The 26282-nt window shown below is 35.5% G+C and overlaps 1 protein-coding gene across 1 annotated transcript; it reads left to right on the forward strand.

The window, feature by feature from the left end:
- Nucleotides 1–23420: 23420 nt before the first annotated feature.
- On the forward strand, nucleotides 23421–26045 carry LOC131027026 (L-ascorbate oxidase). Its single transcript, XM_057957021.2, has 5 exons — nucleotides 23421–23783; nucleotides 23895–23987; nucleotides 24065–24271; nucleotides 24444–24614; nucleotides 24855–26045. Exons 1-5 carry the CDS (start codon nucleotides 23502–23504, stop codon nucleotides 25815–25817), a joined length of 1716 nt encoding a protein of 571 aa, XP_057813004.2. The 5' UTR covers nucleotides 23421–23501; the 3' UTR covers nucleotides 25818–26045.
- The last annotated feature ends 237 nt before the right edge of the window (nucleotides 26046–26282 follow it).

Genomic DNA, 26282 nt, shown 5'->3' on the forward strand with positions numbered 1-26282 from the left:
CTTTCAGCTGGTTTAAAGAGACTATGATTGATAGTAACAACTTCACCATTATGGGGAAATTTCAAGCACTTATGAATAGGAGAAGCAATAGCTTTCATGGAAGATAGCCAAGGATAGCCTAGCTTCACATGAAATTGTTCGGATGATGGAATAATAACAAAGTCCACATCAAGGGATTTGTTATGGACTTCAATAGGTAATGTAATAGAACCAATTGCAGGAGAAAAAAATGCATCAAATAGTTTCACAACCACATTTGTTTCGTCATAGATGACTTGATTCAATTGCAAAGTAAAAAGAAATTCTTCAGTAATGACATTAACCATACAAGAAGGATCAATAAGCACCCCACGGCAAGGTGTGTTCTTGACTTTTGCAACTATATATAAAGGACCATCAGGTGCCCTAATAGTTTCACTGGAATCAAAGGTGATGGAAGGTGCTTTAGGGATTTTCTGCTGCTCCACAAAGTTAATCACATTCGGAGTCATAGACACGAGATCATCAGGTGAGACAGAGGAATCAGTAGTATCAATCGCATTAGAGGTATGAGAAGGCAATGGATCAGTGAAAATCTGAAGATTTTGGTTAGGAGGAGCTACAAATGTGTTGGCTTTATCATTCACACCAGAAACAGAGATAGTATTATTATCAATCAAATCTTGAATTTTCCCCTTTAAAGTAAAACATTTTTCAGTATCATGCCCAGGTTGACGATGAAATTGACAAAAAGATTTGTTATCAAAATAAGGTGAATTAATCTTTGCAGGATCAATTTGCCTTATAGGAGGAAGTGTAAGCACATTTTGTTCCAATAACTTATTCATAATACTATGCAATGATTCATTCAAAGGAGTAAACTTTCTTTCTTTCTTTAAAAACTTAGCAATAGGAGACACACCTGATGTTGCATTCACATTGTTGTTGATGATGTTTTCATTGAATTTAATGGACTCTCTGTTCGGTTTAAACTTCCCAAATGGTTGTTGACTACTATCACCCTTATCACTCGGAGCCATAGGATGTGATTGTTCCATTTGACTCACAGTCAGTTGATAATTGTGAAGAGTTGCGCACAACTGTTGGAAAGAAGTAAACTCAGAAAATAGGAGTTTTTCTCTAATGTCTTTTTGTAAATTAGAAATAAAGATTCTTTGAATATCATTGTCAGGCACTGGAAAGGAAATTTGAGCATACAAATGCTTATATCTACCAATGAAATCAGTCACTTTTTCTTTAACACCTTGTTTACAATGCATTAAATCAATCAAAGTAACTTTAGGACTTATATTGTTTTGAAATTGTTGAATGAAAGCATTTGCAAGTTGTTCGAAAGAAGTAATAGAATAGGAAGGCAACGAGAAATACCATTGTAGGGCTTTGTCTCTTAATGTTCTAGTAAACAATTTTGCAAGCAACCTTTGGTCATAAGCAAAATCGGTACATATTGTTTGAAAGGTCTTAACATGTGTTAGAGGATCACCCTTACCATTATAAAGCTCCAAATGTGGGATTTCAACATGTTTAGGGGGAATAGCTCGAACAATATCAAGAGAAAGTGGGCTCGCAACATCAAATGTGGGCACACTAAACTTAGATTGATTCATAGAGGCAATTTGTTGCTGTAAAGAAGAGACAGTTTGTGCAAGATTGTTAATGGTTGCTTCAGTCAAAGAGTTCATATTAGACGTGTTAGATTGTGATGGAGGTGTTATGTTATTGAAAGAAGGTAAAGAGTAAGGTGGCGGGACACTATGATAGTTAGTCATAGGAGATGATTGGAAAGGAGGAACACTACAAGGAGGAATGGAAAACGAATTGACCCCTTGTGTCATGTTCATTTGTGGAGATAGAAGAGGAACACTCACTGAAGGAATGAATGAAGAAGTTGGATTGAATGAAGGAAGAGGGTTGATTGAAGAAGAAGGATTGCCCCCATGATTAGTGATCATAGGAGGAATGTCTTGTATTGAAGTAGTCATTATGTTTGATGTAAAAGTAGGTATACTAGCAATGAGAGTCATCAAAGGAATAGAATGATTGTCTTGAGTAGGAGGTTGTGTATACCCTAAGGTTTCGGCACAACTTTTCATAGGCATCACATTTGAATCCACAATGTGTGCAATACCACGCAAAATATCAATTCCATTCTTATCACTTTGAAGCATACGTTTTAGACCCTCAATTAAAGGAAGAGCTTGACTATCAGGGTATTCTTGAGACATCCATTGTCTAAAATCATCAAATTGGTTATCCAATTTTGAAAGTTGTTCTACAGAAACCTCATGGAGAGCTTCTTCATCATTAAGAGGATTAGAGGAATTACCCATGTCCTCGTTAAAAAGACCATTCAAATTAGGCTCCATCTCCTCAGTAATTAAACCTTGGAAAGACTTAATTCTAAGGCTTCGTCTAACGGGAATAGTGTAAGTAGGGCTTATTGTTGTAAAACTCATGCACTAAAGAAAGAGAGAAGATTTTGAATTTTACAGGTAGCAAATTTCAGTAAAACTAGCCAATCTTCTAGATTTAAGCTGTTAAATACCATCAGGACAATCTCCCGAAATTTTGGAAAAAATGTCCGGGACCGTGGCGCTCGGGGTGCACACGGTCCTCGTAACTTTTTTCGAAATTTGCAGGGATGAAAGTTATGATGATTTTACAGCTAACCTGAAAAAATTGAGTGATTTTACGATCTGTAGATAGGCCAAATTAAAGTTGCAATCTCGAAATTGAACCCTACCAAGATTGCAAAATTTGAATTTTGAAAAAGAGGGGGAAACTGAAATTTTGAATTTTATGATTTTAGAGGGAATACCAAAAGCAATGCAAGTTTTGAAATTTGAAAGTTGACTCAATTTCACGCAAAATTCAATTTTGAAAGTGGAAATCAAAGTTGTTGTAATTAAGCACTTAATTTCAAAAGTCACAAATTGCAAAAATTTAGATAAATCACTGAAATTTCGAATGAATAATAACACACTTTTTCAGATTTAGGACTGTAAGAAACACAATTTTGACACAAATTTCAATTTCAACAATTTTTGAATGATTAGAAGCCTCAATCCAAGCAATCACTAGACCAACTTTGACTGTAATTTTGAAGGTGTTAAAATTGATAAAATCAGCCAAAATTCTGGATTTTAGCAGAAAAATACAGTAAGATCTCGCTCCCGAAATTTCGGAAAAAATGTCGGGGACGATGGCGCTCGGAGTGCACACGGTCCTCGCAACTTTTTTCCAAATTTTCAGGGATGAAAGATATTATGATTTTATTGCGGAATCCAAAGTTACAGCTGATTTGGAAATGTTTTGATCAGTGAAATTGTCGGACAAAGGTTGAATCAAGAGGGTTTCAAAAATTAGGGTTTTGACACTTAACCACTTAATTTTCAAAATTAAAGCACAAATATGAATTGTTAATTTGTAATAGAAGGGCAGATCTGAAACAAGCATTAACAATTAAACATTTCACAAGTTTAATTACTTAAAAAGAAAATTTAGGGTTTTTATGCAATTAACCTCTAAAATTTTGCAAAAGATCAAACATGGAAATGTAATCAAGGAATCCAATTTTCAGATCTAACTATGAATAATCAGAAAGGATGTTCACATCAGGTTCACCAAAATGTAAAGCGGAAAATCGCGATCGAACCCTAGTCGTTCTCCCCTCCCCAACTCCGAGGAGAGAGAAGGGAGAGTCACTAGGGTTGATGGTTTTCACTTAGGAGGGACTTTACATTCAAAAGAGGGGTTGAAACCCACAAGATCCAATCCCACGCAATGCAAGATTGGATTCTATATGAGTTTCAAGGGTTGTGATAGCAAGGATACCCTCTTTTGTAAAGAATGTAGATAGAAAGATTAAGCTAGGAATGCATAGAAAGTGAGAAAGATTCGCTTATAAACTGAGATAGGGATATAGGATGAAGCTGCGGACCTGGAATTAGCTGTAAAATGTTGATACGGCGCTGTCCTGCAAATTTGAGCAAAAGTTGACGGGACGATGGCGCCCGGCGTGCACACGGTCCTCCGAAAAATCTGCGAAATGAAGGGGGATCTATTCGTCTCTGCACAAGGATTCCAGATCTTCAATTTCAGCCGCGTACCTGCAACCTACACACAGAAAAGAGAGGATGATTGGGGGGTTAGGGATGAGGGGTTTGCCTTTAGGTCAAACCCCGGTTTTGGAATTAACCAAGAAATGAGAAATGCTATAAATGTAATGTAAAACAAGTACTAATACCCTGTTGTAAGGATGTTTGTATCCTTATATGCGAAGGTATAGATGTTGTTGTTTGTTGTATGTTGTATGTTGTAGCATGTAATGTGTTGTAAGTGATCTCCTCTTCAATGGTTGAATCCTTGTCTTGAATGCAACACTTAGCCTTGAATGGAGACTTAGAATGATCAATTGCTTGAAGGAATGCTTGAATGCTTGAATGCTTGAATGCTTGAATGCTTGAATATTGTTTCCACCTTTTTTCATCCTCCCCAAATGAGAGAGGAAATGTAGTTTATATACTTTCCAATTAGGGTTACAAGACTGATTTTCCCGACCTTAGGCCGACTAGGAAAGTTTATTTTCCAAATTGCAAACAAAAGGACCCGAAGCCCCATAGGAAACTGGGCCCAAAATAGGGCCAGGGACCAGGGCGCTGGGCGCCCTGGTCCTGAAGGACCAGGGCGCTGGGCACTCTGGTCCCACCTCCCGGGATAGCAGGGTGCAAAGGAGGTTCAGGCCAGGGTGCAAGAAAATGCAGTTTTCAGTGTCATAATCAGGTTTCGGGGTCTCCATTCAGGTTTAGTGTTGCGTCGCCATCGTGAAGACCCAAATGTAGTCAAAATTGCAAGTGTCGCAATTTTAGGACGCTACACAATCTAAAGAAAATGTATTATTTTTACAAGAAATCAAATTAAGCAAGGAGGGCTCGAACACTCTATCCAAAGTGTGGGGGAGATAGAAATGTCTTTTTGTGGAGGTAGATGGAACAACATGAGGTATTTGAATATTGTGGAACTCGAATACGATGCAACAATTAAGTGAAAATCACTTCAAAAATTGGAAAATCATAAAAATATACCCCTCTCTAAGTGGATTGGAACATGTCTTGATCAATATATATGGTCTAGCTAAGGCTAGAGATAAGAAGATAGTTTGGAATCAGGTTTCAGATTCACTAAAGCAGAATGAGCAATAAGTGGTCATAGTTTAGGGGGATTTCAATGTAACTTAAATAAAAATTGTAGATTAAAGGCCCAAAGGTTTAAGTGGCATTAGGGTGGTGTAGAAAGACTTCCAGAATTTTATGTTGAAAGCTGGTCTTTCAAAAATTACTCCCAAGAATGGGTCATTCACTTGGACTAATAGGAGACTTGGGCAAGATCATATTGTTGAGAAATTAGATAGATTTTTTATTGTTGGATCATGGGAAGGAAAGTCATTAGTTTTTTAAACTAGCATTTGTCCCCTTCTTGAGATCAGATCATTATCCGATTGCTCTTATTGTTCAAAAGGATTTTGTGCCCATTAGATTCCCTTTCAAATTTGAAAAAATGTGGACCAAAAATTCAAATATTAGGTCATTGGTGGATTAGTGGTGGAAAGAGGCCCCCCAATTGGAAAGAAAACACACTCCTGTTTTCTACAAGAAGCCATAGTTTGTCAAACAAAGGTTGAAAGAATGGAATAGGGTTATCTTCAAGAATATATTCACAAAAACACAAAGAGTGGAAGTCCATTTGGAAACCCTTCATAGAAAAATCATAGAGATAGGCATATTGGGTGAGAAATTCAAAGATGAGAAATCACTTAATAATGAGTATGTAGAAATATTAGCAAGGGAGGAAACCTTTTGGAAGCAAAAGTCTCGAGAGAGATGGTTGAAAGAAGGTGATAGAAATATTAAAAAAATCATAATTATGTAAAACTAAATAGAACAAAGAATAGAATCTCCATAATTAAAGGAAAGTAAGGGAACACCCTATACGAGATAGAGGATATTTATAGGGAGGTTGTCAACTTCCTCAAGGAGCTTTTGTCAGATGACCAATCTAAAAATCATAATCTTGATTCAAAATTACTTGGAAAAATACCACTGGATTATCAATGATCAATGAAATGAGGCCCTAGTTCAACCAATTACTATGGAAGAAGTAAAAAATGCTATATTCTCAATGGAAGGTGACAAAGCTCCTTGGTCAGATGGGTTTCCTACTCTCTTCTATCAATTTTTATGGAGCACTATCTCAAGAGATTTATGGATGGTGGTTGAAGAATCTAGAAAGGAAACTTATATTTATCAAGACCTGAATAACACCTTCATTTCTATAATTCCAAAGAAGGAGCAAGTAGTTTTCTTTGAGGATTTTTGACCTACTTCATTATACAGTATTTATTATAAGGTTATTGTCAAGGTAACAATGAATAGATTGAAGGGGTTTCTATGCAATATTATTTTAGAAGAACAAAGTAGGTTTGTCCCTGATAGATCAATAGTAGAAGGTATAATTATAACTCATGAAGAAATACATTCTATAAATAAAGGCTAAAGTGGAAATAATGCTAGTTAAACTAGACATTAGGAAAGCTTATGATAGAGTGGATAGACACTTCTTATTAGAGGTCCTAAAGAAATATTTCTTTAGGGGGGACTTTATTGTATGGGTAAGAAGTTCAATATTACTCCAAAATTCTCTATTCTTGTTAATGGGATCCCCCAAGGTTTTTTTAAAACAAATAGGGGATTGAGAAAAGGTGACCCATTATCCCCTCTCTTTTCCATCATTATAGTAGAAGTTTTGGATAGATCCATAGCTAAATTGAAGTTGGAGGGCAAGTGGAGTGGAGTGAAGATCACCCCCAACATGGACCACATCATCCATTAGCAATTTGTGAATGACACACTTCTCTTTAAGGAAGCTTCCTTAAGGAAAGAAAGACACATTAAAAAAGCCTTGGACAAATTTTTCTTTGTCTCAGGAGAAAAAGTGAATTAGCTTAAGTCTAAGATATACTTTTTCAATAAAAAACGTTAATAAACAAGAAAGAAATTTTTGGAATATTGGAGATCAAGGCAAGGTCCCTACTAGGTTAATTTTTGGGAACTCCTCTATTCTCAAGTGGAAATAGATCAAACTTTCTGGAGTAAACTAATCGATAGCTATTTGAACCAATTTGAGGGATCAAAAATCAAATGGTTTCCTATTGCTGGTAGAGTCCTCATGCTTAAGACAATGATATTTTCCATTCCAGTCTTCTCCATAATGTTCTTCAATATTCCAAGGAAAGTGATAAAAATAATTAGTCAGAAGATGCAAAAATTCTTCTGGAATGGAAAAAACAAGAAAGACAAGATACCTCTATTAGCATGGGATTCAGTTTGTAAACCGAAAGAGGTAGTGGAAGCTAGTGTGAGAATTTGGAGCTTGTTGAATGATACTATGGGTGCCAAGATTGTATGGTCAATGTTCACAAATCCAAACAAAAAATGGACACAAATTCTTAGAAATAAATTCCTTGATAATGGGAAAAATGAGTATATTCTCACTGTTCAAAACCCATCTAAGGGATTTGCTATATGAAATTTTATTATCTCTTGTAGGCATGTTATCACAGATCATATTTCATGGCAAATTGGAAATGGGGAGATAGATGATTTTTGGAAAGACTCCTAGAAAGGATACCAACCCCTTGGAGATGACCAATATTGGAATTTGATCAAACAAAAAGTTGTGGAGAGATGGCGAAATAAAGAATTTGATTACATTGAGAAATACATGGAGAATAGTGAGGAGAGATGGAAATGGAAATATTTTCAAGACCTAAATCTTACACCTCAACAGGAGGAATCATTTAAGAGACTATGTCAAATAGGAAGATCCTATGCACTAGAGGCAGGGATGAAATATTTTGGCGTGGGGCAAAGAATGATAAATATTCAATAAAAGTGGGCTATCAAATACAAAAATATGATCAGGTGGACAAGTCTTGACCAAATAAAAAGTCAAAGGTTGGAATGTTTGCTTGGCTTGCTATTAAAGGGAGAATATTAACCAAAGAAAAAAATATTCAAACAGGGTTTCCATGGGCCATTCAAATGTTGGCTATACAAAGAGGCTAAGGAAACTTTGAATCACCTATTATTGCATTGCAAATTCACTTTAGAATGCTAGTATTTTTTATTGCAAAAATTAGGTTGGCGAATTTCACTACCTTCCAAGCTAAATGATCTTTTCCTTGGCTAGAATTTAGAAGGAGTAAAATGTGTGTATTCTTGCATTTGATTCATTGATCCCTCACTCCTTATTCTAGAGGTATGGAAATAACAAAACAAAATAATATTTCAAGATAAAGAGGAGACTATCCAAAGAATTTTGACCAAATTAGAGAGGGTGATTTCTAAAATAGTCAATCCGACCACTTTCAATCACAATTTTTAGAAATATCCTCTCAACATGGCAGACAAACTAATACAGTCTAAGTGGCCTATGATTAAATTCAGATTGGATAAGGGGCCTTGTAGGGTGGATCCCACTCTGGGGGCCCAAATAAAAGTTATTTGGGAAAAACCAAACCATGGTTGGGTAAAGATTAATTTCAACGAGGCCTCCTAAGGAAATCCTAAGATTTTGAGAACTATATGTGTAGCAAGAAATGAATATGGGATCATTTTAGCAATTGGGGCTCAAAGACTTAGGGATGGAAACAAAAATGAGGTAGAAGAACAAGCAGCTTTGCTTGCAATCAATCTTGTGAATCAACTATTGGTCTCCAAATTTCATTTGGAAGGTGATTCTCAGTTAATAGTGAATGTTATCTCCATGAGAGATCTGCAAAATTGGAAGATAAATAAGTTTATAGAATTGATTCAGGATAAGCTTCATAGATTTCAATAATTTAAAATATCCCACATTCTGAGAGAAGGTAACATGATTGTAAATAAATCTTCAAATAGGGGGTGAAAAATTAATACATTGGATCATATTGAGTGGTAGGTGGATCCAAATGCAATGCCCTTCAAGAAGAATGTGAAAGAAATTGGCGAATGAAAGGCTGATGGGAGGGTAGTCTTGCCAAAGGTCTAAAATGAAGTGTTATAAGGATTACATGTCAAAGCGAAGCAATTTTCCAAGCGGATAGTGGAGATCATGATTCCTAAAGCTTAATAAGATTGTGAGGAACCGCATATTTTCATCATAACTTTTTTAATATACTTGGAATTAAGTTATTATGTCTTATTAAGAGGCCAAAAAATAGGACCCACATATATATGGACATGGGTGTTAGAGAACTTTTAGCTCGAGTAAGGACTAGATAGTGGTGTTATGAAAATGGATGTATAAGGCTTACTACCACCTTGTAATTCCAATTGAATTTTTTTATCATGAATAAAATATGGCTACTTTAACAGATCAAGAAAAAAAATCTAACCCCATAATTATTATGAAAATATTAAATTAGGAGAGGACCAAACCTTACATAATCGTAGCAAAAGGAAACAAAACCAAGGGCTTGCAAGTAGTGATAACCCATGAACAAAAACCCGCTGCCAAAAAACAAACCTAGCAACAACCACTAACACTTAAAAACAAATAAACTAGAACTAAATACGAAACACAACAAACTAAAGCAAAAAACAAACAAAAACACTCTCCCATCGAAAGCACAAACCAATGGCCTACTAGGTGGGAGAGAACTCCCACTTCCTTCCCAGAAATATATCTTTACCTTTCTCCAGCACAATGATCTTTTTAGAGGAATCTTTCCCATGGAAATATTTGGGGAGTCCTGCATGGATTTCCCCCTTGGAATAGATGTTTCAAGCCCCATTGTGGTTGATGATTCTAGGTGTCTTCTTTTCTTGGCATGCCTCCTTGCAATTTCATCTTGAATGTCATGACTTGAGTAGAAAATTTCTTCTCTATAATCTCCCTATCTATTTTGATCAAACATGCTCTCCATAGTCCTCCTCATTTTATCCTAGTTACCTTGCAGAGCCTCCACCATATCAATCGAGTCTTTGATATTCTTGGTTTGACTAATTTTATTTGTGAGCTCCTTGATAGTGTTATCTAGTGCTTCATATTTCTCGATCCAACAATTTTTCCCATCATCATCGAAGACCTTTGCTCCTTCTCATCATCCACCCAACTAGAGGCTCTAGTAGCTACCTGTAAAATAGCTTTGAGCTTGTTAATTTTCTTTTTTGCCACCTCAAATTGGCTGAGAAGCCAGCAGATGGTAGGTTCATTCTTATTAAACTCCTCAAAAAGTTAATTCACTTTGACCACAAAGAGGATAAATTCCTCCTCAAACAAAGCACTCTGTGGAGAGGGCTTAGGAGAATCATAGGGGGAAGGGGGGATGAGGGGCTAGCCTCTTTACTCACAATATTACTTGTGGTTCAATCAGACCCAATAGACTAAGAAGAGGTTGTCTCCTCTAACTCCTCTTCGACAATGACCATGTTTTGAGGAGAACTTTCACCAACAAGGGGACCTAGAGGAGTCTTAGATTTAGCATTCTATGAGGGATTAATCTAGGTGGACACCTTATGGGTTTTAGGGGAAGCATTATCCATAGTTGGATTGACTGAAATATTGACACAGATACCCATGCTAGAACCCAAGTGAGAGGGGTTAATAATAGGGCCACTAGAATGAGTTAGACTCAAATGGAATTTATAGAGATGCGGGATGAGACCTTAATGCATGGGGAGGGAACCCTTATCCCTAGCAACCTCCACAGACTGGGAAATGGAGGTGAAATCTAGAAGGGAAAATTCATCCTTCATGCCAAAGGTGATTGAGCATTAGGATCAGTTGAGAGTGAAACCACTTGAAGTGTCCATCTAGGGTGAAAATCTTCATCAAAAACACCGCCACATCCTTTCCAAAACCAAGTAGGATTTCCATTTTAAAACCTCTTTGGAGGTGGGACACCTTCTTTCCTGGTCTTATAATTCTTTTAAAGTCTTCCTTAAGTTCTATTTTGGCTTCTAGAAAGTCTTACCTTCTATAGACAACCCCATCACCACTGCAATAGTCTCCACCGACACAGTAAATTTCACCTTTCTCACTTGAACAACACCATTTTTTGAAGACTTGTAAAATTGATTCAAAATTGAAGGAACAAAGTCCTTCATACCATCAACATAATTGGCTAAATTTCCTTCCACCACTTTCTCCCAGAGGGAAATATTCTCTTTATATTTAACATAGGTATTGGGCTTGATTCAGATTGAGTCTCGTCCCATCCTTACCATAGGAAACCTAGAGCTAGGATTCAAGGAAGTTTCACACAAACTAGGTTAGAAAAAATTACAATTAGAAGTGGTAAAATAAATATTACTTTTCTTACCATTAATAACAATAGTACACCTTGAGATATGATAGAAGTACACTGTTGAAAGGAAAATGAACAAAAGAATGAATTTAAAATCTTTAGGCTCCATAGATTTAGTTGTCCTCATTTATCATGGCACGTATGTCGTCTAGATTACTGCCCTCGAAGAAGGGGCCCAGGTTGGCAAGCCTTTCAAAAATCTTATTACCTACTCTAAAGATGTGTTGAAACACAATGTATTAAAGTGTGGAAGTGTCAATAGTCTTATTAAACCTATAATTGTTATTAGTATTTTTCTCAATTAAAATGTCCTTTGAATGCTCAAACTTGTCATCATGTGACAAGTATCCTTAATCCTCTTCAATGGTTATTGAGAGCCTCTTCATCTCATTCTTTCTTTGATGGGAATACAGTTATGGTTGTGAGTGGGGGCATGCATGGGTCACCATCACCTTCCACCTCATACTTTGAAGAAAGCTTCTATTGGTTACTCAGACATGTGTAGCTATCTTACACTTTTCTTTTCCATCAATTGACACTATCCTTGATTTCTCCCCTCTTACACTTTCTAGTTCTTCTCCAATTGTTAGCAATGTGTGCTCACACATGTGTGAGGAAATTTAGCCCTCTTTGTCAAGTCTCCACCTTTTGAATCTTGTTACAAGGCTAATAATCCATCTTGACAAGAAATCTCAACCCTCCATTCTTTTCATCAAATAACTAGAAATTGGAGCCTTGTCCTTCATTATCCATGAATACACTTGAGCTAAACTTATGATTCTAAATCGCCTTAAATTTCTTATCAATCCTACAAGGTTATGCTAATTTTGAGAGAAATCCACATGGACTGAAAATCAACAATTAAGCACTCAAATTGAAGAGTGCATCAAATAAAAAAGGGTTATTCTATTTGAAGCTCAATTCAAGGAGAAATATGGTTAAAGGTATTTTTTTCATTGCTCTACCTTTGTATTTTTTTCTTTCATTTTTTTCTTTGTAATCATTTTTGCATGCTCTATAGGACCCACATCCCTAAAATTAATAACAATTTAAGCTTTTATTTAAATTTTTACGCATCAAGTTTAAAAGAAATGCCTATGACTTGTGTTCGAAGAAATGATTCAATTAAATATTGTTTTTGTTACCAAAGATAGATTAGTTATGACCAAAGGATATTTGATTAGAAGTGATGAAAATATCTTATGCTAACTAATGCTTCATCTATGCATTCAATATGAGTGATGTCTATGAGACAAGAGCGTCCTACTATCTTACTGAAGGAAATTTATTTAAAGATTAAGAAATTTAATCTTAATCCACAAGAAAATAGGGAAATAAAATTAAAGTTATATTATTGTCAAAAAAATTGGACATGTGCAAATGAATTGTGTTCAATGAGCCAAAGATTTCATTGATGGAAATTTGAAGAAAAATAAAGCTCTTCTTGTAGTTTAAAGTGAAACACAATATTATAGACACTCTTGAAGATACTCTTATTGACAAAGACTTCATTGATGATCATTTTACCCATAATTTTATATTTAGAAAAATCTTGATGATAAACACAATTTATTGATTCTTTACTTTTTATGTTCAGCTTAAAGATTGTATCTTTATTACAAATATCCTCTACATAAATTTAAAAACATCTTCTTACCACCTATTTTTTTAATATTATATTTTTATATTTTTAAATAAAAAATAATTAGAACTTACTCTTTAATTTTTTTTATCTACTAACGGTCAAATTCCAAGCTTACCAAGGACACAATTTTCTTGTACATTTCCCCAACTCTTTTCTAATACACGACAATAAACTTGACAAACATTGCCTTTCATTTTGTGCGCTCCAAATCAGACACTTCAAAAGAAATATATTATTCTCCCATTAATATTCTCTACAGTAGTTAACTAAATTAACAAAGTGTTTTAGGCATCTTCTCGCTCTCTTTTGCATCTATATTTTAAGTTTTTTCCATTTCTTTATCTCCCCATATGTTAGGCTCTCAATAAGGAATCAATCTAGTTGAGTACTTGTAACCACGGGCCCCTTAAAAAAGTCCATATTGACAAATAGGATAAAAAACAAGACTGTGGCCTAATCCCCCAAACATTTAAAGGTGATTGAACTCAAAATTAATTATATTTTTTAGGAGAGGTAGAGTCAAATTCACCTTGCTTGTGTTGTATGTATCAATTTTTCAATCAATTGGAGGCAATAACTCTTTTTTCCTCTTTTTTGGTGATTTTAATATAACTTGATTAAAATTGACATTGTGGGTTTTCGTCATCTTGAAATGTGTCTAGTTGCTATGAGTTGGAAAAATTGGTGTATTTGGATATTGACATGAAGTATTCAAGAAATTTGATACTCTATTCATGATGTTAGATGATTATTTATATTTTATTATATATTTTTATGTAAGAACATGTGTACTTGCAAACCTCATATTTCATAAGTAATGGTTCATACAAATTGATCTCTCGAACTTATCACTCATTGCAAAATGATGATACTAATAAAAGTTAAGAATGAGGACTTCATGGGAGATTACCCATCCAAGTACTACCCTTACTTGAGTATGCTTTACCCTAATATTTTGATCAATATCAAATCAATCTATCTCACTCTCTCTCACCACCCCTCCCTCCTTCCCTCTCTACTTTTATCTCCCCACTATACCCTCTCTACCTCCATATCTAACTCTCTCCTTTCTCTCCCAAAATATAAACCTATCTTCCTACCTCTCTCTCTCTACACACCTCCCCTCACTCCCTACCTACCTCAATTTCTCTACATACACCTCTCTATCTATCTCTACCTACCTTCTCTCCCTGTCTACTAACTTATCTTTCTCTACATCTCTCTCTCTCTCTCTCTCTCTCTCTCTCTCTCTCACACACACACACACACACACACACACACACACACACACACACACACACACACACACACACACACAACTTTTATCTCCCTTCCATCCCCTCTCTACCTCTCTATCTCACTTTTCTCTCCTCTCTCATAGAATCTACAACTATCTCTCCACCTCCATCTCATGTCCTTAACTCTCTACTCTTTGTCTCCTCTATCTCTACATACCTCCCCTCACTCCCTACCCACCTCTATTTATCTACATATATCTCTCTATCTCTCTCTACATACCTTTCTCTCCCTCCATCCCAACTTAACATTTTGTACATCTCTCTCTCTCTCTCTCTCTCTCTCTAGCTATCGATCTCTCTCTACTTCTTTCTATCTCTCCTCTCCATCACTCTCTATCCATTCATCTTTACAATCACTCTCTTTATATCCCCTCTCACTCTCTCTAGGTCTATCTCCCCCTTCTTTTATCTATACTTTTATCTCACCTCTATCCCATCTCTATCGAGCTCTATCTCACTCTCTTCTCTCCCTTGCAAAATCTGGACCTATCTCTCTACCTCTCTCACACATCCTTAACTATCTAATTTATATCTCCTCTCTCTACACACATCCCCTCACTCCCTAACTACCTCTATTTATCTGCATATACCTCTCTATATCCTAACTACCTCTATTTATGTACATACCTTTCTCTCCCTCTCTACCAAATTTTATTTTTTTACATCTCTCTCTCTCTCTCTCTCTCTCTCTCTCTCTCTCTCTCTCCACCCTTCCTTCCCTCTCTACCTCTATATCTCTCTCTACTTCTTTGATCTCTCCTCTTCCTCTCTTTCTATCCATGTATCTCCCAAATAAGTCTCTTTATCTCCCCTCTCACTCTCTCTACCTACTCATCCCTCCTTCTCTCTCTATATCTACATCTCCACTCCTCCATCCTCCCATCACTATAATTTTATCTCCCTTCTATCCCATCTACGCCTCTCTATCTCTCTCTCTTCTCTCTCTCCCAAAATCGAGACCTATCTCTCTACCTCTCTCTCACATACTTAACTCTCTACTCTCTATCTCCTCTCTCTCTACACACCTCTCCTCACTCTATACCTACCTCTATTTCTCTACATATACCTTTGTATCTCTATCTACATACCTTTCTCTCCTTCCCTACCAATTTATCTTTCTCTACATACATTTATCTTACACCCTCTCTCTCTACCTCTCCTCCCCTCACACTCTCCCCCTCTCTAACTATGCATCTCTCTATACTTATTTCTATCTCCCCTCTCCCTCTCTTTCTACCAGTCTATGTCCCCAATCATTCTCTTTATCTCCCCTCTCACTCACTCACTCTACCTACCTCTTTCTTCTTCCCTCTCTACCTTTATAAAGAGAGAGTGAGTGCCAGGGAGTAGATGGATACAAAGAGGGATTGGGGAGATAGAAAGAAGTGGATTGAGATGGATAGGTAGAGAGTTGGAGAGAGGGAAGGACAAAATAATTGAAATGCAGATTTGTAGAGAGAGAGAGAGAGAGATTTATGTAGAGATATATAGGTAGGTAGGGAGAGAGAGATAGAGAGAGATGCATATGTAGATAAATAGAGGTAGGGAGGGAGGGTGGGGGGGAATTTTATAGAGAGAGAGGAGACAAAGAGTAGAGTGTTAAGGATGTGATAAAGATGTAGAGAGATAGATCTAGATTTTGGGAGATAGAGAGGAGAGAGTGAGATAGAAGTAAAAAGGGAATAGAGGAAGAGTAATATGGAGATAGATAGGTATAGAACTTGAGGGAGATAAAGAGAGTGATATATAAAGAGAAAGAAAATCTTGATAGGAGCTTGTTGATTATTTAAATTTGACTAAAGTCTACAAATTTATGATATCTTATAAAATCTAGAATCTGCATTATAACTCCTAGAGATCTGAAACCACTCTCAAACATCTTGTCAATATATACATGAAATATAACTTAATGTATAAGAAAGGAAAAATACATATACTTAATGTTATATTTCATGTATATATAAGTCATTTTCAAAATAAAAAATATTAATTTTTCTTTCTTATAATTAAATGCTATATTTCATGTATATATAACTCATTTTCAATATAAAAATAAACAATATAAAAAGAAATGAGATCCCATTTCAAAAATAATGAATTCCAATTCCAATTTTTGCTTTGGATTTCAATTCAAAAAAAGGCTTAGGGAGCCAACCCTTAGTCGTGGACCTAGTTTGACCTGCAACTTGAAGGCCATGTTAGTGTCCATAAAAAATATTAACTTTGGACATCTATCTAAAGACCTTTATTGCAATTTTTTTTTATGAAATTAAAACTCATTATAAATGAGGTTGTGTAGGTTTCAAATATGTAATTTTTTTTAATTGAATTAATTTTTCTATTTTTAAAATAATTTTTGATGAAAGAGTTCCATGAACTTGAAATAATAGGTTTTCTTTTTTTTTAATAATATTTTTTCTTTCATTTTTTTGTAAAATAAATTATATGACATCAAACTATAGACAATTATATACACTTTAAAAAAAAGAATAAAAAAATAGTATGTTTAGGTCAAGTTATGATTGCCATACATGTTTTCAAAACAACAATCATGCCCAATAAAAAATAAAATATTTGAAAAAAAATTACAATAAATTATCCTCACTCATCTTGATTGTGTTAAAAATATTTTCTTAAAAGGATTTAGAAAAATACTTGCATTTAGAACAAATTATGCTTGTCGTACATGGGCACGGTATGGTCCTAGAAAAGTGACTTTTAAATAGTGGTTTTATAAATGTCTATTAAAAATTACTTTGTATCATCTAGGTATCAAAATAAATTAGATATTTGGAAACTAGACTTCAAGCACTACATTTATTGGGACAAATTTTGAAAAATAGGGAAAACACTTCCACTTTTTGGCCAAAAAGTTGACTCAACTTTTTGCACTCACCCAAAACTATGATTTATTCCCAATAAATTTGTAATAACAATTTTTACAACTATGGCCATTCATTGGCATCTATCCTTTTTTCTCAATAATTACTCAACTTTAAACTCTCTTAATTGCTACTCTTCTCTACATTTTTCAATGGTCCATTTTCTTAATCTAACTTGCAACTACACACTCTACTTAGTCATCCACCACAACACAACCCTTCACTTATCCCTTTAGCTAGTGCATAGCCTCCCTTCCTAGGAACACATTGCATCAACTCTTTCCACATAGCTCCAATACTCTGATAATTTATTTTTCTCATTGACCTTCTATGTAGCCCATCTCCTTCACCTTTAATAGCTATCACCTTTTAATTGTGCTCTTCTATCCTATGTTGTCCTGGAAAAAATTTCCCCATCTCTAGGTCATTTCTCTACACACCATTCAACCCATTTATAACTCTTCTTGATCACTTGTTAACTTTGATCTCCCTAACTACTACAGGTCTAATGTCTCTTCTTTGCTACACACTTGACTTCCTTTCATATGCTACACATGTATCTTTTCCCTCTCTGCAAAATATTTTATATAACATGTTACTTAGTTCATTTTCCCCTTTTATTTTTTTTCTATTGAATCAATTCATCTTCCCATATGGAATTTTCCTTTCAACTTTTTATTTATCAAATGATGGTGCCTTTCGGGTTTTCCATGAGTTTCAAGAGTATATTAAAAAAATTTATTTCATTCAGCCCTTGCATATCCCTTGACTGACATATGGTTATCTTGAAGCCACATTATTAGTAAAGAAAAATGCATGTGTTCAAACAATAAGTGAAAATTCCATTCCTAAGAATATGATGCAATTTAGATGATAAAAATAGTGGATGCATCTTTTCGAACATCCCATAGGGAACATTGCTCATAAGATTAGCAAGGAATTTGTTTAGCTATGTCTCTTCTTTTGTATCTTGTATAGATGACTCAAAAAATTAATTTCCTAAAATGATTATGATAAATTCAAAGATCTTGAACATTAATGGAGAGGTAATAACAAAACCAGCATAAACTCAAAGTAAAACTTAGAAAAAAAACAAAAACTGAAAATCTTTTTCTTTGGGCGATGTTGATTGCAATTTAACCTAGGATTAGCTACTGCATTAGTAACATTGCTAGTGATATCCTCCTCTTGCACCAAAACATCCTCTTGAATAGGATAAATTTTGGGAAAGGGACAACCATGATACATAAATACTTCATCTCTAAAAGAGATGTCATTAAATTGAGTAGGTGGTAAAGTGTCTTGAAGGGAAGTCTGAATGGTATCATCCCCTTTCACTAGAATATCCTCATGGGTGGGACCAAGTTTGGGATAAGGACAAGCATCATTTATCAATTCTATATCCTTACAAGTTAGAGTATACAAAATGAAACTAGTGTAGTCATTTTCTTGCCTCAAAGTGCCCTTATGAATAGGAGGATCTTTAGGAGAGGGATGGAGTTTCATAAGAAGAGCTAACAAATTATCAAATCCATGAAATCACTTCATTATGAAAGAAATTACTTAATAATACAATTAGACATTCAAAGAGATAAATTTTATTTCTAAATAATAATAATTATAGCAATGATGTGAAATGAAGGCACAAAAAAAATAGATTTGAGGAATAAATGCACCTAAATTAAAAAATTTCATGCCAAAATTAAATTTGAAACTAAAAATTAGAAAATATGCAAGTGTAAGACATGCCAAGTACACTTAAATAAAATGTATGAAAATGGAGTCTAGCCTAACAATACAAACTACGAGCTGTTTCGAAACCCTTTCATTGGGGAGGAATGAATTAGGTTCAAATTTAGTCCTATATGAGATTTGAGCACTATTAATAATCATTTCCTTTTGAATGTTGATTATGATTAATATTTTGTTGATGATTGTAGTTGAGGTCGGATCCCTCTAAGGTTGGCTCACAAATATGCTAGTATTCTACGACTTAGAATATTTAATATATGTGATCCTTTTCTCGGCCGACTTGATGGATATGTGCTTTATTAAATGTAAATATAAAATAGAAATCATATTTACTTATTTGTATAGGGTTGAGTTGTGAAAGTCCACCACCCTATGTAAAGTTGCCTTGATTAAAAGGAGGCCGACCCTTACTGAAATTTTGCCTACTTTTTTATATAAATAAATGATGATTCTCTCCTCATAACATATTGAACTCAAGCAAGGATAACTCATAGCAAGGCAAGAAGCTCATGTTAAGAGCAAATCGTGTATTATCTACAACAAGTCAACTTTGTGCAAGAGGCAAATTTATCTATTGGGCTTAAAGGAGTGAAGTGATCCTTATAGGCCTTTGTTCTTGGACATTGTAATAGCATTATTTCTATTAAAATTTGATATATAAATGAGACATTCATTGTTGGGTTTTTCTCCCTCAAGTTGAAGGGTTTTCCCAAGATAATTTGATGTGTTCATTGTCTTATGTGTTTTTCTGATTGCTCTTAATTTTGATTGTAAAAATCAACATAATTTAGATATGAAAATACAAGAACTAGGTGAATTGCTAGAAAATTGAGAATAATCAATAAAAATAGGCTAATAAATAATAAAAAGTCAACTCAAAAGTATGAAACTAGAGATAGTGTGGAGAGAGGAACTTGTGTCTAAAATTTGGGTCTAAAAGTGTCAGACTATAAAGCTAGGCACCATAGTCCAGATAGGCATCTAAGTTAAAAAAATCTCAAATCTAGTATTAGGAACCTTCAAACTACCTTCCCTCCAAATTTTAGGTCAAACTAGTAGGACTATGGAGCTAGGCATCATAATCCAAGACATTTCTATTGAACTTCTTTTGGTAATCTTTGTCTCGATCTCCTTTATTCTTTTGTACTAGAAAACTGGGTGTGGAACTTATATCTGAACCTTTGGATTGATAATGACACTTATTGATGCAATGGTGTTTAGATAAGTCCTCCAAATATTGATGCAATAACATGATAAATTATAATAAAATCTATCATGAAGTCATACTTCAAGATAGCTTGTTGTAGCTTGACGCTCCTTGTACTCAAATATGATCTTGAAGGAACTAGGAATGCTTGTAAATGAGAGTGCTAGATTAATTTAGACGATAAAATTAATTAGAGATGATGTCTTCCAATAGGTTTTCCAAGGTATTTTTGCATTTAGGCCAACTTCCAATAGTCATATACAAAACCTGAGACTAGATTTCATAATGTCAAAGTAGACACATTAAATATCTAAAATTTGAAGAAATTTTGCCTAGTCCATGGAGTGGTGCTCCATAGACCCACCATAATAGGTCCCAACAAAGTGTGATGTGAGATATTAGGACCTTGATATTGGATCTAGACCTAATTTTTGAATTGACGATGATTATATACAAAATAAAATGTTTTGAAGTTTAAATAGGATAGGACCCAAATAAGCTTGAAATGACATAGGAGAGGGCACTTTAAAGAAAGGGCCAAAAAAGAAGTGTGAAATTGTAATGATGTTATAGTTTACGACACTTCACAACTCCTAAGACAAGATAGATAATTTTTAATTAGAAATGGTCAATCATAGGAAATTATTTCATTTTTGGCATTCTCTTTACTTTTGAAGCTTTTCTTATTGCCCTTAGTAAGTCATTGTTTCCATAATTGATTAAAAATATCAACTATTTGATTATCAAGACACATTTTTAGCTAGTAAATGCTATGTTTACTTTTAATTTTACATTGCCTCTCAGGTTTATTATTCCTCTTATTGATGACTTCAAAATCATCTTCTATTAAGATTGAAAATTTCTTAGAGAATTTCTCTGGGCCTCTTATGAAAAGAATTAAGGATTTTTTCATGTTCCCGAGGAAATATATTATAGTTCCCATGATGTTAATAACTTATAATTTCTTTCAATTGATTGAAAAGGAATTACATTATATGCTAAATTGGTTCTAAGGGCCCTTAAGGAAAATGAAGTTTGAAATTTTCTCATCAACCATCATATTAGTTTAGGTATTCCTCCTCAATGGATATATATAATGTGTATAGATTATAGTACTCCCCTTACCATGAGGGAAGTTGTTCACATCAAAGGAATTTTATTCATTAAAACCATTTGAAAAGGCTAAGAGGTTATTAATCCTTGTCTTCTTTGAGAAGGAAATATTTTTTACAATGGCATTTCAATTAATTAGTGATCTATTTAGTGGTCTACTATTCTATCTTGTGAATACTACTCTTTGGCTAAAGTGTCATGGATTGATACCTTGCAAACTTTTAAATGAAGCATTATAATGTTAGTAGATCTTATTAGTAGAGCCATCAGGAATTTTATTTCCTGGTTAAAAATTGAAACAAAATTCTAAACTATCTAATCAAAACCAAGAAAAATATTATACTATTATTAATTCTATTACTCACTCGATGATTCACAAAATCAAGATATGTCATTCAATCCTTGGTGGAAGGATTGGGAAATGTTATCCTCACACATTAATTCATAATTATACGCCACATAAAGTATAATTGTGGTTTTCTCCTCATCTTCCTATGCTACAATATTAGTTGAACCATCACACAAAAATCATTGGCCAATCTAGTCTTCTCTTGGAACTTAGCATCAATGATTCTATCCTATTTCGTCAACCATTCGTGGGTCTAATTAGCTCATTTTTTGTAGTGCATTTTTATCAAATCCCTCTGCTTGGTTTTTTCTCAACATATTTACAAGTTATTAATTCCCATTGTTAATTTGGTAGATATTTAAGACTCTTAGACATCTATTTTGGTTTCATATTAGAGCCTAGGAAGATTGGAAGTCAATTCATAATTTTTTTATTACTTTTAAGCCTACAACTTCTTAATGACATATGGTTTTGTTAGATGACTAGTCATGCGTCTGTTTCAAGTATACCTACATATGGAGAACTTTAAGGATGTAAATTCCCTTTAACATTTGGAAAATAGAAATATAGCTCATGTTTGAAGATGTTTAGTTACTATTTATTTTTCTTTGTAGAGTAAAGCTAATATTTTCTTTATTATGCTAATGTAATTTCATCTATAGGCTAGTAAAGTGGCACATTTATATGAGCTATTGAATTATTAGGGTAATGCTCTATGCACAATTGCTAGAATCTTATCTCTCTCTTCTTCTCCTCTTAGAGGAAGTTGGTGAGGTTACAACCAATCTAGGAGAAGAGACTATGGATCCTAGTCTAGTAAATCAACCCCTTTGAAGTGCAGATGATGCTACTTGCAGTTGGTTTCAACCCTCATTGCCACCTTCTATCTCTTCTCATTGACGTGGTGATTGTAGTTGACTAGACTTTGGCAAACTCTTTTAATTGGAATTGACCATTTTTATAGATCATGCTCAACAACCTTTAGATGGCACTCTTGAGAATGTTCTTATAGACTAAAACTTGATCAATGATAATTATACCCATAATTATACTTCAAATTTTTTAATGATAAACACAAGATATTAATTTCTTTATTTTGAGCTTAAACATCGACCTTTTAGATTTTTATCTTCGTTACAAATATCATCACATAAACTCAAAAAATATCTTTTTACCAACCATTTTTTTAATATCATATTTTATATTTTTAAATAAAAGAAAATAGCATTTGCTCATTAAATGTTTTTTTATCTACCAGCGGTCAAATTCCAAGCCTACCCGAGGACACGTTTTTCTTGTACATTTCCCCAAATCTTTTCTAATACACGACAACAAATTTGACAAACGTCGCTTTTCATTTAGTGCACTCCGAATCAGACACTCTTAAAGAAATATATAATTCTCCCATTATTTCCAGGTTGATAACCTATAACGATTCAAATATAAGTAATCAAAATTGAGCAGCAGACCCCAAGCGATCTCTCTGTGAATGAACATATGGAAGACAGCTCTTAGTTGCAGATAACTAGTCAACTTGACAGAAAAATCAAATGTCCGCGTGGAATTAATCTCGATATTTTTTGTCTGGCTTGTCCTCCGTACCATGTTTCAGAAAGTATTTTTTCTTTAATTGGAAAAATGCATCGATTCGTTGGAAAGGAAGGAGTTTAGCTAGCGTGAGAAATGATTGTCAGACAGGGAACAGCTTTCTAAAGAAAATAGACTATAAAACAGGTTAAAGCAGTCAATTTGTTTGAGTGCTTGGATTGTAGCCGGCAAGGTCCCGATACATTAGATTCCCAGTCCCACTGTTAAAATGACTATAAAACAGGGTTACTTACAGAGAGAAAAGAGTGTATGTAGCTCGATCTATGTGGCTTTGGATTTTGGCCATCTAGATTGCCTTCAATGGCTCGCCTAGCCTATGAGTCGCTTGTTTTCTGTGTGTTGTTTTTATTGTTCGTACTCTTTTCTTTTGCTGCTGAAAGTGAAGCGAAGGTGCATTTTCACAAATGGAAAGTAAATTACCAGACATGGGCTCCTGATTGCGTCCCGGTAACCATCATCTCTATAAATGGAGAATACCCGGGGCCAACCATCAGAGCCAGAGAGGGGGACACCGTTGTTGTCCAGTTAGAAAACTTGATGCCCACTGAAAATGTTGTTATTCACTGGCATGGCATTCGCCAGGTAACTGATCCGTTTTTCTTCTCATTTTGGGTCCAGTTTAAATTTTACCCACATTTGCAGGGCAGAAAATGAGTAGTGCAGAAATAACTCTCTTGGCGTTTTGCATTGCAGATCGGCACTCCCTGGGACGACGGGACGGCTTCCATGTCACAGTGCGCAATCTTCGCAGGCGAAACCTACGTGTATAAGTTCGTTGTGGACAGAGTAAGTTGGGGACTCTTTTAATGTGAAATGTGTGATTCACTTAGGTTTAATATTGATTGTGAATATTTGAAATGCAGCCAGGGACATACTTTTATCATGGTCACTATGGCCTACAGCGGTCAGCGGGGTTTTATGGGTCGCTCATAGTGGATGCAAAGGGCAAAGAGCCCTTTACCTACGATGGAGAGCTGAGCATCGTTTTAAACGACTGGTGGCACAAAAGCACTTACGAACAGGCAGTGGGTCTCTCTTCCAATCCCTTCGTCTGGGTTGGGGAGCCTCAGGTATATCATGTACCTTTCATTGAGCAGTCGATGTATTTTCTGACCTAAGATGATAAATGACACACGTTTTCTTAGTCAAATGGCTATGCAATCAAACGTACATTAAATGTAAACTGGCGGTTAGCGATCGTTTGGATCTAACGACTTTCTTTGGTGCGCTTCTTGTTATCAGTCACTGCTGATAGAGGGCCGAGGGAAATTCAACTGTTCAGCGACCAGCAAGTCGTGCAACGCTACAAACACACAGTGCTCGCCTTATGTCCTGCCGGTGCAACCTGGGAACACTTATCGTCTTCGTATTGCCAGCGTGGCGTCTCTTTCGGCCCTCAACTTTCTGATTCAGGTTGGTCAGCTAAATCTATAATCTTTAAATCTAGTTTGTAATACAGTTAGTGCCTTCCTCAAAGAATAGGGGTAGTCTCATATTAGAAGTCATTTGTAGAATCATAAACAGACCACCGGTGGACTATAAAAAGATCTATTTCTATTTCCATTTCCATTTTCGATCAATGCATCCATGTGAGATCTATTCCTGCCTGAGTGCTGATGCTTCTTTTAATGAAAAACATTTGGTTTTGGACAGGGACACAAGATGACGGTTGTGGAGGCAGACGGGCATTACGTAGAGCCCTTTGAAGTAGACAACCTGGACGTATACTCAGGCGAAGCATATTCCGTTCTGATAACGGCGAACCAGAACCCTTCTCAAAACTACTGGACTGGTGTGAACGTGAGAGGCAGGGAGCCCACGACTCCCACTGGACTGGCCATCCTCAACTATCTTCCCAATCCCTTAACCAAACTCCCCACCGCGCCATCTCCCACGAGTCCACTGTGGAACGACACGAAATACAGCAAAGCTCTGGCTAAGAAATTCGTGGCTCTCAAAGGACACGAAGAGCTTCCCCCACTTCAGTCCGACAGAAGGCTGATCCTTCTCAACACGCAGAACACGATCAACGGATACATAAAGTGGGCGATCAACAATATTTCACTGCTGCCTCCTGCGACTCCCTACTTGGCCGCCATGAAATACAAAATCAAGGGGGCCTATGACACCACTCCACCTCCGGACGTCTACTCTCCCCGTAACTACAACATCAGCATTTCTCCCCCGAATCCCAACGCTATCGAAGGGGATGGCGTGTACGTCTTCAAATCGAACTCTGTTGTGGATGTGATTCTTCAGAATGCGAATATTCTCAAAGGCAACCGTTCGGAGATTCATCCATGGCATCTGCACGGCCACGATTTCTGGATTCTTGGATATGGAGAAGGCGTGTTCAACCCGGCAAAGGACCCTGCAAACTACAACACAGTGAATCCTCCGATGCGCAATACAGTTGCACTGTTTCCATTTGGATGGACGGCCATTCGGTTTAAAGCCGATAATCCAGGAGTATGGGCTTTCCACTGCCATTTGGAGGCCCACTTTTTCATGGGAATGGGAGTGATGTTTGCAGAAGGGATTGATAAAGTAGGAGAGTTGCCCAGAGCAGCCATGGGATGCGGGCTCACCAAGAATAAAATTCACATGCACCACTGATCTCTCTGCCCGAAGCACGAATCTTTCGAAGGTAATACTTTTGTCAATAATAAATCCTCTCATCCATCCACCCTGGTACCGTCGAAGAACTACATAAATTATAAAATGAAATTTGCATTTGAAGAATTCTATGCGACAATGACAATTGTGGTCTCTGTTTTCTTCTTGATTTGAAAGAGCTTCTTTTCAGATAAAGTAAAAATTAACTTAGCTATTTTTAAAAAGTAATCATATTTGCATGTGTTAAACAGGAATCTAATGTCAGGTCAATAGTTAATCAGAGATTAAGTTTTGTAAAGTTCATTGACATGTCATCACTATTCTCCCAAGATAAGGTGTACTTAATTATCATCTTATTATAACATGTCTGTGCGTCATTGGATGTTAGGCAAAATATAGAATTGTCTAAAGGTGTGCAAAACATTCCATCGTGTAATACGATGTTTTATAAAGAATTTGTTCCTT

This window comes from Cryptomeria japonica, chromosome 10 (genome assembly GCF_030272615.1).
Source record: "Cryptomeria japonica chromosome 10, Sugi_1.0, whole genome shotgun sequence".
Taxonomy (NCBI): Eukaryota; Viridiplantae; Streptophyta; class Pinopsida; order Cupressales; family Cupressaceae; genus Cryptomeria; species Cryptomeria japonica.